This window comes from Amborella trichopoda, chromosome 3 (genome assembly GCF_054954075.1).
Source record: "Amborella trichopoda isolate Santa Cruz 75 chromosome 3, AtrichopodaSantaCruz75HAP2 v2.0, whole genome shotgun sequence".
Classification (NCBI taxonomy): Eukaryota; Viridiplantae; Streptophyta; class Magnoliopsida; order Amborellales; family Amborellaceae; genus Amborella; species Amborella trichopoda.
The window spans coordinates 38,786,158-38,804,962 of record NC_142338.1 but is presented as its reverse complement, the minus strand read 5'-3'; the positions used below and the strand labels follow the sequence as shown (position 1 = coordinate 38,804,962).

Sequence of the window (18,805 nt, the reverse complement as noted above, 5' to 3'; positions counted from 1 at the left end):
TTTTGCTTGTCTTTAAAACGTCATTTCTTGGTTGAATGCTTTAATCTGACTATACTGATTAATGTGCCTATAAATAATGTAATAAGAGCAAATGACTATTTATTTCTTTTTTTGATATTTTTCTTTCGGAGAAGCCAAATAGAAGAAAAAAAGAAGAAGCATACACCCATACCTAGTTACCACGTTGTGGTTTCCAATCCTGTTGACACCACCTACTGACACCTTAAAAAAGGCTAACTGAAAAAATGGATAGGGGCCTATCTTCCCACTAAATTATCCAAAAAAAATAAAACCACAATGTTATCTTTCCATCTCACTTCATGGATAAAAGATGTTTGCACCAAAAAGATCGTCCTTAGCAGGCATGGCCATTATTTCTATAAAGGGGTGCTCATGCACGCAAGTTTAATGTATATCGCCACTGCAGTGGCATTAAGCTATAGGCATTTTATATAAGGGTGAGGCCCTAAACAATCAAATTAAGGCATACCTCAGTAGTTTGCTAGAAGAGGTTGTTTCGATGCCCACAAATTCTCAAATCGATTATCTCGACCTCAGGATTTATGGATATGAGAAAAAATGGATTTCAAGTCTTGGAAGTAGTGCATCTTGCAATGAATTTTCTAGACTGTTGATTTTCAAGTGTTTATATCTGCTCGATCAACACTATTTTTGAAGCTGATATCTTTCGGCACTATTTGAAGGTGCGTCTTATATTTGATTGTTTAGGCCCTTAGCCTCATACAAACCATACCCTTTCCAAATTCATGTGAAATGGTTTGGGGTTCATCAGTCTATTAGTTCAAATTTTACCGATACTTGGCAAGCTTTCATATCAGCCCTTTGCCCAAGTCGATATCAGGCTCATGGTTTAGCTGCAAATATCACATCCAACTAATGCATAATCAGCCAAATTCTAGTGCGTTCCATTGCAAAATTAACAAGACTTCAGACTAAAGTCCACTAAGTTACGGATTTATGTTTCAGTTTCACACAGGTTTGAAATTCCATTTTGGAATAAGGTGTCGGCAAAACTCTTGACCAATTTTGGCTTCCTATCGAAACAGTTAAACCCGAATTCAGTCCAAGTCTTGAGGTAACAATTATTAGTTTATTGGCCAGAACTTCGGAGCAGAAACCCAAGAGAAATGTGAATAAGTGCAAATAGAGAACGCAATGCATGTGTACAAATTATTTATGTAGTTAGGTAGGAGTGTCCACCTCAAGCCAGCCAGTTTAATGAATAAAAAACCTAATGCAGATCCAACATTCCAAAGAGTATCTAACCCTGAATTTTCAGAAGTTACAGCAGTCCTATCATGCAATGCGATGATGAATGAAGACATAAACCTTACACAACCAAGACATTATAAATGTGCCAATGATGGACAGAATAAACAAGCACCCATTATACCAATGAATTTCAGCAGATCCAAAGAGATTAAGGAGCGTACAAAAGAATATGAGATAAAAATTTTGCAAGTCATATTCCAAGAGTCCTACCTGATAGCATGGCATATAATGTGAAAACCAAACAAACATGACGAAGACGTCGATCAGATTCTACATCTCTATTTCTAAACTGAACACTGTACAATACTGAAGGAAATCGATGTGCCTTATTTGGTAATTATCTAATGTACTCTACAAAATTACTTCATACCATGCTCTTGCACCATTTGCCATCAACACTCCTAGTTAACTTTACATAGAGGGAAACGCACCTCATGCACGGCTTATTCCTGGACAGGCATAGACCTCTAAACTAACATGAACTAGAGCTAAACTAAATTCTATGAGCCCATATGATAAAATTTTACAGCAAACTCGTATCCACCATGATCACATTGTCGTGCAGTGTCATAAGCCTCTTGCTCATATCGCTCATCAAAGGACACCGATTTGGAAATCCATATCAGCCACACAATCTTATATGACCATGCCATCTTTAATTGTTGAGTTCTTCAATATCACAGTAATCCCAGAGCGAATATAGAAGCCTTCTGATGGCCTGTCTGCTTCTTGAACACCCTACACACCCATTACTTGTAATTAGCCCAGCTTTTCACAAAACACAATGGATACATTATCTTTCTCCATGTTCAATGCTACAAGTGCAAAAAATTGTGCTTAAAAGTTAGAATTGCTCTTAGTAATATGCTCCCCTTTATCTCTTTAATTACAGGTTTTAGTACAACACTAAAATAGATAAAAGATCCAAGCAACAATAAGAATTTAACTTACATCTGTATTTGCAATGACTACATTCTTTCCAATCTTTGCATTCTTGTCAATGATACAGTTCCTGAAATAAAGGCATGGTTAAAAAGATGAAAGGCGGCTGAATCTTCCACCAATTTATGTTATCTTTGAAAACATATATGATAAATCTCTCACCTGATCTTGGTGTTTTGCCCCACACCAACTGGAACCTTTCCCTCAGCCAGAAGAGCTGCAATTTCTGCTTCTGTTTGGTAGTAATCAGCACCCATCATCATTGTATCCTGAAATGAACCACCCAATTTTGTCATGTATGTTAAGAAATGCAAGGCAACACTAAAAACCTCTCTCTCTCTCTCTCTCTCTCTCTCTCTCTCTTTCTCTCTCTCTCTCTTACTGATATATATATATATATATAGGGTATAGTTGATATACGGATGCATCCGTAGCTGTAGTGGTAAGGTGCACCTTCAAATTTTATCATGGTATATAATTTTGATGTAAAATGTTCTTAGGATTATCTCAAAATCTATTTTTATATCTAATAATAAAATTTTAAATTTAAAACATGGTTAAAATCAAGTACATCTATAAACATATGAAAATCTTGAAAATAGCTGGTGTAGATAATATTTTGTAAAATGTGCTATTTTTGAGACTTAAAATCTTTTTAGTTTTCATGGTCATACATCTCGATGACGAGATGATCGATCAAAGGGTTTTTCAACATTTAAACTACCTTTTCCGATCGAATTTTGAGGTGCATCCGTAGTTCTACATTATAAGGTTGCATCCTTATATAAATTTTTTCCATATATATGCAAGCTTGTATAAACTTTTTCCATATATGTATATATATATATATACACATATGGAAAAATCTTCCCAATGCCTATAGGCAAAAATAAATAGTGATTTTGTCTATCTTCATCACCATCAGAACTTCATCGCACGATCACAGTTGTCCGGTAGTGTTTCAATTTTATTTTTTTTTTTACAAATCCAAATTGCTTGAAATTTGGAGTGTGTGTACATCTTAGTGAGGCGCACCTAGTAAAAATATGAAAAAAATAATTCGTAAAATATAAATTAACCAAAATACCCCCACAAATTTACGGGGGTATTTTGGTCAATTTATACTTTGCTAATTATTTTTTTTATATTTTTATTAGGTGAGCCTCACTAGGATGTACACACACTCCAAATTTTAGATCATTCAGATTAGTAAAAAAACAAATGAAAATTAAAACACTACCGGATAACTGTGACTGTGCGATGAAGTTTAGATAGTGATGAAAGTAGGCGAGATCACTGTTCATTTTCGCCTATAGGCGTTTTTGTTGTATCTTCCTATATATATATATATATATATAACGGATCTAGATCTCCACCCCCCTCCCCAACCCTGTCTTTTATCACGCACACAGAAGTTTCATGATCACTATTCACTAAATAAATACTCACCTGAAGCTCCACACCAGTTTCTAAACGTGAACGTACACCCACAATTGAATGTTGTACACTACACTCTCGTAAGAAGCATCCATGGGAAATTATTGCATCTAGAATCTGCAGATGGTACATTGACTTCAGTAATGAAGATAATGTATCACAATGCAATATGTCTCATATTTCTTGAGTAAATTAAGGACAGCTTCTCTACTCAAAATTGTACCCTGCATTTTTCTATCTTGGTTGGAGGTAGAAATCGAGGTGATGTAAAGAATGGAGTCATTGGATCATAAAACTGAAACTTTGGGGGCTGCAAAGGAAAGAAAAAAAAACTTGATTAGTATTAGAAACTATTCCCATATTTAAAAGCAAGGACCTCTTCACCATGCAACAAATCAAAGAGTTCTTAAAGCATCAATTCATATCCCTCTTTCTAGAATGTAAAAAATGACAAACCTCTTCTGTAAGGGCCAAATTGGCATCAAAAAACGACTTGATTGTTCCAATATCCTCCCAGTAATCATTGAAAAGATATGCCTGCCAATGAGTGGATGTCAAAGTTCATAAGCATATCTTCCACACAAAAACAAGGACACACAAACACACATGTTATGAAGATTAATTGAAGTTCTATCTTTATATGCCCAAACTCAAAAAATTGCTCTATGATCATATGGAATGGCTATAATGTGGTGCCTCCTAAGGCTATAAAGTGGTGCTTCCTAATTCAATAAGAGTTCAAAGAAAAGATGTCATCCCACCTGCACATTGTATTCATTCACAGATGAAGGAATGATTTCTGATCCAAAATCATTTGATGTAGGATACCGCCACCTGAGAAAGGATTGAGAGAACAAGTAAGACAGACAAATTTTTTTGTAGTTGTTTCCATAAAACGTGACCAGAAATCACAAAGCCTACCACCATAGAAATGATGCTAACCTCAAAAGCTTCAGTAGCACATCTGTCCTAAAGACATAAACTCCCATTGATGCAATGTAGGGGTACCTCTTAGCATCTTGGGCAGACAATCCTAAACGAGTGGTATCCACTTGCTGCACCAAGAACGCCAATTCACTAAAAGAATAGCACATGGGCATAATGAATCTCTCTCTCCCTCTCTCTCTCTCTCTCTCTCTCTCTCTCTCTATCTCTATCTCATGTATATCTATATATACAAACAATCCTTATTCCTTGCACATATACAATACATATTTAAATACATACATGCATACCTAAATGGATTGATCATAATGGAATGTTCAGCCATCAAATCTTAAAGCGCTAAAAATATGAGGGTAAACAGAAAGCAAGAATGAGGATCAGAATTATGAGTAAAAATGTGTCCATACCATGGCTTTTAGATCAGCACCCTTAGGTTTCTCTGAGAAATGGAGGATGCGGCCTGTATTAGCGATCTTCATCAACCCATAATCCGAGGCACGACTACCATGAAACAGGTCAACTTAGACAATAGTTTTCACAGAACAAATGATGCCTATGAGCCATTCAATGCAAGGATATAATAAGGGTGAAATGTGGCTCAAGTGAGTTGCTAAGTACCAATCAAATACCATAGAATATTTACTAGCTGCTGAATGTGGGTTCGATGAAACAAAAACAACTATCTATCAGTAGCATTTACATACTGATGCAGAATTAACATATTACAAGTAAAAACAGGGAACCATAAAAGGGAAAATTACAAGAATGAGACAGTGATAAAATTTTACACATAAAAGTATACAATCATGTGTATTTTTCTTGCATTATTTTCTTTATAAACGACTTATTGTTGTGTTATAAAATAATTGAGTGACTGAGACAATAGTACAGAAGACTTTAAGCGGACACATAGAGACTGGGATGTCATACAAAAAATTTGAGGGTGTCAAATAAAATTGTGGTGCCCAGATCACGTCTAGGGACTGATAGAAATAGAAGAGGAAAAGGAAATGTATTCTAGAAATTCACAGAACTATCACTGTCAAATAATGGGGCTAATATGTGGAAACATTTACCTGTCATCCATTGGTACACACGAAACTGTAATATCTGCAGATGTGTCAATATGCTTCTGTACACATATAAACACAACTCATGAGCTGAGTCTCAATTAAATGCAGGGATAAGTAAACTGCAAAAGCTATTGGTCAAAAAGTAAACTGCAAAAGCTTGGTAGTTTCAGAAAATGTTCATACCTGCACAAAGTCCATATAATCCATCCGATAAAGATGATCACCAGACAAGATCAGAATATGCTCAATGTCCTTGTTTTTGGCATCCTGGAAAATTGAGAGATTTAAGTGTTGACTAATCTGTGCAAGAAAATTTTATCAAATATATTTCAGGTATGGGATTCCCTTTTTTAGTATTTGGGCAGTTTTATGGGTTTTCAGCTATGGTAACATCTTGTAACCACATTCCCTTAATTTATTAGAAATAATCAATGCACTTTTAAGGACTAGTCTTTAACACAATAAGCTCTCCTCCTCACACTGTACACACATGCAGAAGGAAAAGCAGCCTGTAATGCACCTGCACAAATACTAACCTATATAGTCTTGGTCTATTCAAACTAAATCATCCACTAACCAACATTCACATGCTTGTAAATACTATCATCATGACTTTACTATAGTATCTGCCTCAAATATTAAACTGAAAAGACACAAAAATAGAAAGCAAGAAGAAGAGAAAGAAGTTTGGGGAACTCCAGCAAAACTTTGATCCCATTTCCACTTTCCAGTTGTTTGACTGTGCAAAATGGAAACATTTTGTGAAACAGAAAATGCATAAAGAACCTTCTTTGATTTACCGAATAAAATTTAGAAATTCAGATAAGGTTGATTAAGAATCAGACCTTCTAAAAAAGAATCAGATATTCACCAACTAATCAAATCATTCAGCGCCTGAGAAATAATAAGATATTGCGCGAATGCACAATGCATTCATGAATATCCACAAATCTTCTATGATAATAACAAATATAATATAAGATCTATAAAACCCACCTCAAAGAGCCAGACAAATTGTCTTACAGCATCAGCAGTGCCTTGAAACCAGTTCATTCCACTTTCACCAGGCGTCTGAGTAGCCGCTAAAACCTATTTATTGAACAAACATCAAATGTTTGTGGACCAATACGGTAAAAAATCATGCCAAAGAGGGAAAAAGCAAAAATAATTCTCTACCCAATCACTCTAAAGTGAAGTAAAGCACAAGTATGCCTCAAATGGCCTCAAATGGAATCCTCAAGTGTGAATAAAAACTTACCTCAACGAATCCATTGCCAAAATTTACACCATTTCCAAAATTGTAAGTCCGAGCAAGGTGCCGGTTAAGGGAAGCAGAGTTGAACTGGGTCAATATGAATATCTTGTTTATTCCACTGTTAATACAGTTGCTCATTGGCACATCAATAAGCCTGTAACATCCTCCAATTGGTACCTGAAAATAGCACCACAAAACTGTCAATAATATGTAACATCAGCTCCAAAGGATAGATAGGTCTATGGAATAAAACAATATGGAACTTCATTCGATGTGTGTGAGAGAGAGACTAGCATGGGGCTGCAAACATATACGCGAACATGACAAAGACTTATCATATTCAACTGGTCATTACTCTCTTTTAAGGACAACCCCTGGTTTACTTGTACAAGTTAGGTCACGACATGACTGAATTTTTAGGAAGGGAAGATAGATAAATACCAGCAATCAAAGACAGAAAAGGAAGCTCAAGTGGAACCAATTGAATTAGAAAAGATTTAATAGAGAGAAGTGTTCAATTGAGAAAAAGATTCAATAAAAAGAAAAATGAGAAAGTAATAATAATATTAGAAAAAAATTCCAGAAATTCCATCTCAAAGTCGAAGAGCCTGCCGATCCCACCTCTTTACAAAAAGAATGATAAAGTTGCGAAAAAATTAAAAATTGTAAAGTTCATGTTCTTGTATTTGAGTTAGAAAGTTACACAAAAAATGTCAAGTAAAAAGAAGATTTAAACTTATAATGCCTCCCTGATGACTTTCATGGATAAAACTGCAAACCAGTCACCCATTTCCCATATAAAGGCCAGGATCAAAGCAAAAGCCAATTCAACTTACTAGGATCTATATTCTAAAGGAAAAGAAAACAAACATACAGCTGGTTTTGCTCTCCTGTTAGTAAGAGGGAAAAGGCGTGTCCCCGCACCACCACCCAATATGATAGCAACCACGCTCTTGGGATCTGCATGTTGCCTCTCAAACATCGGTGCCTGAAAAGGCTGCATCCAAATTTCAACCCCAGATAAGAAATCATAGTAATTAAAGATATTATTTGAATAATTGGAGTTATTAAAAGTAACAGCAAGAAACATGGTCCATGTAATACTTCGATAATTTGATACGATTATATTAACCAAACAATTGAAAAACTACACTTCAATAAAATATTAAACTGCCTAACAAATAAAAAGATTTGATCAAATTAAATTGGTAACTGGAGCTGAAAGGATTCTTTTCTATTGCCTAAAGATTCAACTAACTACAAAGACAATGGATAACAGTTAAGAGAGCAAAAGAAAAAGAAGAAGAAACTGATTTATGAGCTATTACATAAATTTGTTGAGTTCTCCTGCAAACGTAGAAACCAACTCAAAGAACCCAACTGATCAAATTTTTTCTTAAAGAACAGAAATCACCATGAAAAATAGGACAAACAAGCACATCTTTATATATAATGTTCTTGATTATGAGATCATATAAATATTCTGACTTGAAAAAAGAAGCATGAAATGTATCATTCATGGCTGGAAATAATCTGGGTCAGTTTCACACACACAGAGATCCTAAAGAAAGGGAGTTGCAGAAGAAATAATTACCATGATCTCTTTGTCAACATCTGCAAGAACAGAGTAAGCAACACCCATTTTGAATTTTGGAGACAGACTCCTGCTTTTGATACTTTTGATACATTTCTTCAACTGGGCTCCAGAGAAACCTCCATTAAAAGAGGTTGAAACTCTATCACCACTAACCTCCACACTCAGTAAACCTCCCCTGTTTTTCTGAACCGGCACATGAGCCTTCATTCTAACATTTGAATAATTTAATGGCATCTGCAATATCCCCATGATTACTAACTTCCCACAAGATCACAATGCCGTGAATTGCCTGAAAGACCGGTTCTTTGTAAAGACAAAAACAGAAACGGAGAGATTCTTTGTAAAGCGAGAAATAGAAACAGAGAGATTCTTTGTAGAGAGAAACAGAGAGAGGGGTCCAATGATAGATAAATAGATGATAAATAGTAGTAAATAATGATAATGAAGTGAGAGACACTCAGAACTCAAGAGGTAGCTTTATGTCTGCTGTCAACTCACGAAAACAGGGAGAGAATATGGTTTCCCTGGTTAGAAACAGTTTATATAAAGGTTGAGAATTATGTTATTTTCAAGATTTTGGTAAAAAAACATTGTCTTAAAAATAATGAATCTTATAATATATTACATAGATAGTTTATTTTCAACATTTTGATAAATGTGCTCGATATATACCACTTTTAGAGTTTAAAGTTTTATAATTATATATAAAAATAGACTCTCTCACCATCCTAAAGAATTTTTGACATCAAAATTGTTTCTCATAACAAAGTTTTAAAAAAACCAGACTCTGGCACGGTACCTGATCTCGGTAAAGGCCAAATAACTTGGATGGTTCCGAGTAACCCTGACAGCGTGGGGTTAGGCTAAAAAGCGATAAAAAATAAAAAATACAAAAACTTTTAAAAAAAAACTACAAAATATGTTTGTAGTAAAATTTTAAAAAATGCATCTGAGGTTAAAAAAATGGTAAAAAAAACAGATTTTCAAAATTCGATTTGTGACAACAGGTATTTGAGAAATTATTTTAAAAGAAGGAAAATTTTTAGAAAGAATATTAATAACAAAAAATACTTGCTAATTTTTGCTAAAATGATAAAAAATATATTACAAATAATTTTTTTATTTTTTGTAGCTCTTAAAATGTTTTTTTGAAGATCCTAACTTGACCATCAAAACGATGCTCAACTAGAAGTGAGTAACGCGGTCAGGCCCAAGTCGACCCAAACGATGGTTTGGAGATGAACCTTGTTCCGATTATGAGGTTGGAACTTTATGTTTTACTTACCAAAAAAACAAAGGGTTGGAACCTTATGCAAAGCACAACCTAGTTTAAACCTTGATTTATCAGAAGAAGATGTTCTCTCGTTTTAATGAGGATTCCCTGGTCTGATAATTGGACGAGTGACGAGAGGCGTCCATAGAACCAGTGACGAGAGGCGTCCATGGAACAGAGATGGGTCTGGTATGGGATGACTTGGACAAAAATAAAATAAAAAGATAAATATATTGTTATTTTTAATATTTATTTCAAAATATACAAATTTTATAGCATACTTTTAAAACTCAAATTCTTTAAAACTAGCGGTGATATTAAACACATAAATAAAGTAGGTAAGACAAAGGGCATCTTGTGTAAAATAAAATGTCAAATGCATGTTATTTTCTAATAGTTATTTCAAAATATACAAATTTTATGAGCATACTTTTAAAAGCTCAAATTCTTTAAAACTACAGGTGCTGTTAAATATAGTTATATATATATATATATCTATATATTAAAATTTACAATTAAAAAATAATTAATCAACCAATTTAACTAAGGATGCCTTTAATTGTTATAACATATCACTAATAAAGCAATAAAAAAACAAATATAATTTTCTCATGAATATCATAATTATATCTAATTATAAATATTTCAATATGAGAATAAGAAGTATAGTTTATTAAAATTAGAATTAAATATTATTAATATATGAAAATAATAAAAATAATATTATATGAATTTATTATAATTAATTTAAAATTAAGAAAATAATTTAAAGTATCATCGTTAACTGTTTTTATAGTAATATTAGAATCAACATTAATAATGTGTTATTAATATTATAATGAATATTAAAACAATTAGGTAAATATAAATTTAATCATAGATAATTTTACATGCAATAGAATGGATTTTCCCATTGGAAAATCAATTAATTATTGAATGCATATCAATATACTATTCTATCGCATATTTATGAAATTATTTACATAAATGCATGAAACATACCGATTACATAATTATTTATTTCATTTCATTTCAACGCTTGCGATCCGACTGATGATAATTAAATGTATTGGAGAGAAAAAAAGAAGGGGAGTTCTATTTGGAAAGGGAGGGTTGAGTGTAAAATGGAGACAGAGGGACGCGTGATCCTAGAAAGAGATGGGGGAGATTAGCCATCTTCGAAAGCGTTACATTGACATGTGAGCCGGAGATAAAAATTATGGAAATTTGGTGGGTGGGTGTCACGAGATGCCTGCAAATTCATTCGCTCTCTCTGCCGTTGAAATCGCTGTTCGTTAACATCGCCATCGACAACAACATAATTTTTGGTTTGGAGAGAGGAAGAAGGTCGACAGTGTACCCATGAAAAGGAGGAATGCGTATGCATGTCCACCGCCAGGTGTGCATGCCAACAAAATGCATCCGCTTATTTCTCCTGTTAACTTGCTCTCCGTATTCTCGTGGATTTTAACTCTTTTTATTTGGAACAAGTTTATAGGGAGCCAAATTTCATTAGAAGAGGTTGTTTTGATGCCCAAATATCCTCCTCATCATCTCCATATCAAAATATATAGACATGAAAAAAATGGATTTCAAGTTTTGGAAAATAGTACTTCTTGAAACGTATTTTTAGACGGTCAATTTTCAAGTTTTTATAGATTTGTTTGATCTACACTGTTTTTCAAGCTTTAAATTTTCTACTTAAATATGAAAATATATTTTACGGTTATCACAAAGATTTCCAATATTAAAACCACATTTCTAAACACTATTTAAAGGTGCGTTTTATTTTGATTATTTAGAGCTTCGGCTTTATACAAGTCGCATGTTTTTTTTATTTTGATAAGCTGAACTAAGCAAATAGTCCATGCATAAGTTGCCATGTTAGAGCGAATTTGGCCATAAGAAAGAAGAGAAAATTACATACGGGCATTGTTGGGGGTCAACTACAAAATGAGAAGCACCCCTGCCCTCGACGTTTTTTTTTCCAGTTTACTCCCTATCCGGTAAAATGAATACCGGACATGTGTTTTTGTGCGTTTAATTGAAAAGAATTTGTTCAGTGTAGCTCTTTTAAACTAAAAAAGCCCCATTTTGCTACGCTCTACCAAACATGGGTGCCCTTTTCTTCTTCTCTCTCTCTCTCTTTGGCATTTTGCCAATCCAGCACTATTTTCGCTCAATCTCTATTAATTCCAAGCACAATATTCTCAATCGAATCATATCAGGTATGTTTCGGAATTTGTTTTTTTGGGGAATATAAGATTTGGGAATTAGGGTTTTGGGGATAAAATAATCCCAAAATGGGTGAAATTTCTGATTAGAATTTTTGGATATTTATATTATTATTTGATTGGATTTGAAAATAGGATTTGGGTGTTTAGGGTATTGGGGATAAAATAACCCAAAATCGCGTATTGAGTATTTTCTTTTTTTTCTGAACACCCAATTGTGGTTTTTTTGTTCTTTATATTTGTAATAGTAGTTCTTTGTTATGTTAGTTTCCAGCGTTAATTGCATTAGTGTTTTCTTAATTTCGAGTTCTCGGCATGGTATTCTTTGGATCACGTATTCATTTGTACTTTCATGTGGAAATTGGAACTAGATTGTCCATCTCGTGATGTATATTCTCTCTAGGGCAAAAACACCACGTGGAGCTTTTTTTATATGAAATATTGGGATTTTTTTAAGAATAACTAGATGATTATTTTTTAAAAAAATGTAGGATATTGAGTTATGCAATATCTAAATCTTGCTTGATTTTTTTTCCGTACATTATTCTCCAATAACTCATGAATTTTTCTTGATTTGATTTTATGTACACAATCATTGAGAAGTATGCATTGTTGTTTAATATCAACAAATTGCCATTGATTTTAGCAATTCTTGATTCTTTGTCTTTATGTCGATGTAAACAACCCTTTATTAATTTACCCTGGGATATTCGTGTATCTATAAAGCTGATTCACTTGTGTTCAGCTCATTCACCAGTTTTATCTTAGTTAATTATTCTAAGTTCGTTTTCTACTCCACTGGTGCTTATGATGTGATGACGGTGGTTTTCTTAATGTATATGATACTATTAGGAGGTCACACTTATTCTTAATCTGATAGAATGGGGGTGTCTTACAATATTCAAGGAAATGTATTTTAAACTTATGCTCTAGTCAATGATATATACCATGCCATCTAATTTCATATCTTATGGGTAATATGGGTTGGTAAATAGTTTTACTGCATACATTCTTCTAATAATGTCTCACCCCAACCTAGTTTTAGTTGCTTTAGTATATGGTTATACCTTTTTTTGCAGTGTTCTTGCTTTGAAATTCTTAGCATTTTATCCATTTGTTGTGGTGCAAAAAATTCGTTATGTCCATTGGTCCTCTACACGTGTGCTTATTTTTAAATTCTCTCACACTGAAGAATTTTGACTGTCCAACTCTAGAGCACTGCATCCACCAAGTGCAATCCAATGCTCCTTTACAGTATGCATGCACTTTTTTTTTTATCATTTCTATAGTACTTCATCACAAAATTATGATATATTACGCAATGAACTAAGTGATTATGTAAATCCACAACAGTCTCGAAATCCTGTCCCACAACTAGGTCAACCCGTGGACGTGTTGATATGCATAGGGGCTCTAAGGGCATCGTGTCGTCTAAATCACATCCCATCACAAACTCACCCCAGGTTTTGACCCTTGCACTACTGCTGTATTCCTCTTTGTATGGACATTTACTTATACAAAAGGGTAGCTTTGACAAAAACTTTCAAGCATTTAGTAGGTATCGATCCACATGTAGTTTAAATATAATTCTATTTCATTAAAATATAAATATTGAAGGCCTTTCGTCACACATACCTATCTCTTGTTGATGGAGCAGATGTATAAACCAAGGTTTGACGCTCCACTAGTTTTGGTTGCGATGGCTGGTTTGCAACACATAGGAATATATTGGAGGCAACCATCAGCATGCATGATACATCCCCATCATCTATTAACTCAACTAAGTGCTCATTTTCTTCGTATATAATTTTCAAACTGTTTAGGTTAGAGCTCAATATAGACCTGATATGAGCCTTTAATTGCTGTAGTGAGTCGTCCCCCTTATATACTGTGGCTTTTAAGTTACCATCTTTATAAATTGTCTGTCTGTCATACTCGTTATACTCAAAATAACCACCATGGTGAACCCATAATCTAACTCCACTAGTGGCCATGAATGAATCTAGTAAGTATAATTAATATTATAAGGTCCACATAATTGGTATAGATTTCTTACTCCATAAGCTCCAACAAGACCAAAAAATATAAAAATAAAAAATAAAATAGATCTAGCATAATCATTAAAAAATTTGTACATCATATGCTATAACATAACTGAGATCAAATAGAAATAACCTAAAATCTAGATGTGGGGTTTTTTCCTATAAGATTGCATAACCTTAATATTCTAGATAAAACAAAAAACCCTTAGTATTGGGGTTTTTTTCCCATGACCAACACTACTCTCATACAAGAGCATAATACATTTTTTTATTAACAAAGTAAAAGAATATGCCATGGCTGAAGCTATCCTTATACATTCAATCAATAAAAATCCATTAAACCCTAAGATTGAGTTCATTATTTGATAAAATAATATATTTAAAATAAGGGAACCCAGCTCTACATTCAAGGCATTCCCGATCATTTTTTGTTTTCAACAATCGATAAACATTCATTATCACTGCAATTGAATATATAACAAGGCCTAACAATGCATATTTTCAATCACAATCAAATAGAAAAATGAACATTCATAAGTGAACCAAAAACCCTAATCCGTCATTTATAAATTTTGGGGTTATTTTATCCCACAACCCTAATGTTCCAAATCTCATTTACCTCAAAAAAAATCCTAAAACATACTTGATTCGATTGAGGTTTGAGAAGCTTGCTCGAATGTCACACAAAGGGCTTGGATTCAGAAAACACAAATCGAGATAAGTGCTTGACTTGGGCCTTAGGATTCACCACAGAGCAAGCTTCACTACAGAGCAAATAGAGTAGAGCGAATGGGAGATCTTTTCATTTAAAAGGAGCCAAGCAACTGTCCGGTATATTGAACACCGAAGAGGGGTTTTCATTTTGTAAGTTAAAAAGACTCTGTCCGGTATTTTTAAAACCGGACAACAAACTTTAAAACTTTAAAAACTTATAGACCTATCTGGTAATTCGAACAACAGGTAACGTTTTTTCAATTAAAAAGTACAAAAACCCTGGTCCGGTATTCGGTTTACAAAACAATGGAGTAAACTGGGAAAATATGCTTGGGAGTGACACCTATAATTTGGGAACACAATGTTCCCGTTTTGTAATTGATCCCCCGCCAACAATGCCTGTACGTAATTTTCTCAACAAAGAAAAGAGAAGGAAACATGCACTAAGAAAAAAAGAAGATAAATGAATTAAATTTGTCTTTTGATTTGATGTTTTTCATGTTTTTATACGAGCATCTTACCCCAACTATTAGGAGTTGAATAATGTTTTTGTACCACTTATTGGTTTAAAATGACAGAAATTCTTTGTAATTCGCAATCAATTTTATTTTTTTTCACCCACGACATTTTTTTAAAATCGTTGTTTCGACCACAGATATTGATGAGATAATAAAAGAAAAAAAATTATTTTCTAAAATTTCCATGCATAATTTTGGGTGCCACTAGAAAAAACATGTATAAAATAAAAATTCTGACAAGAAAAAGTCCGATCATAACCTCCTCTCTTTCATCTTATTAATTTTTTATTTTATTATTTATTATTTATTATTTATTATTTATTATTTATTATTTATTTTTATTTTTATTTTTTGATAGAAATACATTATAGCATTCTACCCAAAAAGAATATGGTGTCCCTAACATCAGCACCATCCAAATTTTTTTCTTTTTTATAAAATAACATCGATTCCAAATTTTCATGCCAATAATTTAAGTCTTTTGCTCAAGGGAGTACATACATGCTCCCGCGAGACTACACCCATAGGCGCTCATTGATAACAAAAATAAATCAAACTGTTGTGAAAATTTTGAAAGTCACTTAACCAGGTGGCGTGCCCACAGCAGCAAGTCCACACTATGATCTCGTAGGAACAGAATGTCAACTTGCGTAAAGTACATAAATTGAACTAGGGGTGGCAAACGGGTCGGGTATGGGTTTGGTTCTGTTGGACCGGATCTAGACCCAAATGTATTTGTGTCCAGGTTTTGGACCCGGATCCGATCTGTTGAATCCAAAAGTTGGACCCCATATTCATATCCGTCGGGTCCAAAAGTTGGAGCTATACCTGTACCTGTCGGGTCCCGAGCATATCACGTCGGGTGTCAAGTCTGGTCGGGTCCATTGCCACTTATATTATGAGCTTCTTTTTTTTGTAACCTACAATGGTGAACATCATAGAACTAATTTCTTAAGCGTGAATAATTAGAGATAGAGCAATGTTTCAATAAACCTGAGTGAGGGAGAATTACAGTGAGGGAGGATCCCAATGGGTTTCAGCCATACGGGGATTTAGAGGAAGAAGAAAAATATTAAAATAATTTTAAAATTGAAGTTTTGACTTTTACGTAAATTAAAAATCCAGATTCAAATGCTCACCTGATTTATAACAGAATCCGTACCCAGAGTGGAACTATCTAGGTATCGTTTCTTGGATCGAAAGGTCAAAAACTTGAGGGGGTATGGGTCCACTCCGACCCCTAAATTCAGCTTAGGTGGTTTGCCCCAGGGACTACGTAATCAAGTGGGCCCCACTAGACCGCACTTATTGATCTCAGATCGCATGTTGTCTTGGATTAACGGTGCAAAGTAAATAGGAAACCCACTTCTTAGGGCCACGTGTTTCAGTCAAATCAATCTGATCATTCTTGTTTTGTTGTATTAAAATTGGTAGCGTGGGCAGCGTGCACGTGGATTCTTAAAAATGACGTGTTCGGTGGAAATTCTCGTCCGAACACGTGGATGAATGGGACTGGCCTGCTTAACTAATGGAGTTTTTGTTTTGTGGTGGATCTCGTCTGTGATTGCATTTCTTATTTTTCTAAGTATGTTAATGAAAGTATTCCAAAAATTCTGATCCGTCAGATTTTTAATTAGGCATGTAAACACTTTTTCATATATATATATATATATATATATATATATATATATATATACGAAAAAATTTATATAGAGCCGAGGCTCTAAACAATCAAATTTGAACCTACCTCAAAAATTTCAATAGAAGATGTTTTAATGCTTAAATATCCTCAAATTGATCATCTCGACAGCAAGATGCATAAACATGAGAAAAAAATGGATTTCAAGTTTTGAAAATAGTGTATTTTACAACACATTTTTGGACCGTCAATATTCAATATTTTTAAGTTTTCATAGATCTATCGATCTACACTATTTTTTAAGCTATAAACTTTATAAATAAAAATAAAAATATATTTTAAGACTATCACAAAGATTTCTAGTTCAAGGTATTATGTTTTGGCATCCCGTTCATGGAACCCTATCCTACCCTTTTTTTTTTTTTTTTTTAATTATTATTATTATTTTTAATATATTAAAAAATATATTAACAACACTTTTGGCGCACTCTAGCACTTTCTTAAGCACTACAGTATCTATTGCTTTCCATGTGACAAATATGGACAAGAGGTTTCCCACGAAATGAATATGCTCATGGCGAATTCTATTTACTAATTGGTGGCTAAGGCATCGAATGTGCCTATAGCTTGAAATATACAATTTAAGAGAAATGAGGTATCAGAATTCCATATTTCATAGGATCATATGCTTATCGAAAATCATACAATAAGAAGGTTACTTTCATCTTTGTGAGTTAAATTTGAAATCAATCCGTTGGGTTGTACTATTGACCATGATGGAAGTCACAAAAAATAAAAAAATTCAAGCTTTGTCACACACTCTTAGCCCTACCGATTTCACAATTGATGATTTGATGAACGATATTATATCAGGTTATTATTTCTTGCAATTCCCATTCTTAAAATTCAAATATACATTTTGTACTACCATTTGTTTTTGTTTTGTTTTTTTTTTCAGGTAGAGTGGTGAAGGGGTCCCCTAGACATGATAGGGATAAAACCCAATAAATCATGTTGCATGCACAAGCCTGACCATCTACCAGTGTCTTGAGTCTATTCTTTATTTTCTTTTCTTTAGTAGAATTGTCCGCGGAGGGTAACTAAAACTGGACATTTCATGCATGGCAAGCTAAATTAGGTTTTATCCTCCCAGCTCAGCTTGGAGATTGATTTATCGTGAGCAAGATTTAACTCGCAAAAGGTAACATGATTTTATTATGATAAGCCTTATTTTTATTTATTTTTTAGAGAAGTATTTCAAATGTTTCTCTATATAATTTCAAATAAATAATAAATTTATGATACTAAATTCAAAATCTCTATAGTACGAGTTAAAAAAAGAAGAAGATGTTTGATTAGTAAACTAGAAGGTTTTGTAATTACACTATAAAATTTTGAAGTATTAGAGGAGACTAAAGAGGTATGTTATTTCAATTAAGATTTTAGTAATATCTCATGAGGATTATGTTGTGTGAAATTTTTTATTATGATTGTGTTGTGTAATTTATCATTGATTACTGATTTTTATTTTTATTAATTTTGTTTTTATATCACAACTGATGTCTACAGATGAGGGGACGAGATAAAAAGGGAGGAATCACCTACGTTAGTTATTATGAAGAGAGGGCTTAGATTTTTTTAATTTGAACAGGTGTACGAAGACAATTTTCTACTGCAATCATAATATAAAATTTCTATATCCCTCTATCCCAATGAGTTGTATCACTCATCTGACTTTCTTATAAAAACAAAATTTTTTAATAATTGATAAATGAAAGTAAGGGGAAATCTAAATTGATTTGAACAGTTCTAGAGGAGAATTTTCTACTGCAATCATAATAAA

General features: G+C 33.4%; 1 protein-coding gene and 1 long non-coding RNA gene across 2 annotated transcripts; one reads left to right on the top strand and one right to left on the bottom strand.

Moving 5' to 3' along the window:
* Positions 1 to 1,463: 1,463 nt before the first annotated feature.
* On the bottom strand, positions 1,464 to 8,807 carry LOC18422521 (glucose-1-phosphate adenylyltransferase large subunit 1). Its single transcript, XM_006878438.4, has 15 exons — positions 8,540 to 8,807; positions 7,820 to 7,942; positions 6,949 to 7,122; positions 6,687 to 6,779; positions 5,874 to 5,957; positions 5,694 to 5,749; positions 5,025 to 5,118; positions 4,615 to 4,727; positions 4,434 to 4,506; positions 4,129 to 4,209; positions 3,896 to 3,982; positions 3,685 to 3,789; positions 2,398 to 2,504; positions 2,245 to 2,305; positions 1,464 to 2,031 (listed from the first exon to the last, which is right to left on the bottom strand). Exons 1-15 carry the CDS (start codon positions 8,789 to 8,791, stop codon positions 1,930 to 1,932), a joined length of 1,605 nt encoding a protein of 534 aa, XP_006878500.2. The 5' UTR covers positions 8,792 to 8,807; the 3' UTR covers positions 1,464 to 1,929.
* Positions 8,808 to 11,742: 2,935 nt separating this feature from the next.
* LOC110007270 (uncharacterized) lies at positions 11,743 to 18,661 on the top strand. Its single transcript, XR_002280951.2, has 2 exons — positions 11,743 to 12,043; positions 18,532 to 18,661. It is a non-coding gene; the product is annotated as an uncharacterized LOC110007270 (long non-coding RNA).
* The last annotated feature ends 144 nt before the right edge of the window (positions 18,662 to 18,805 follow it).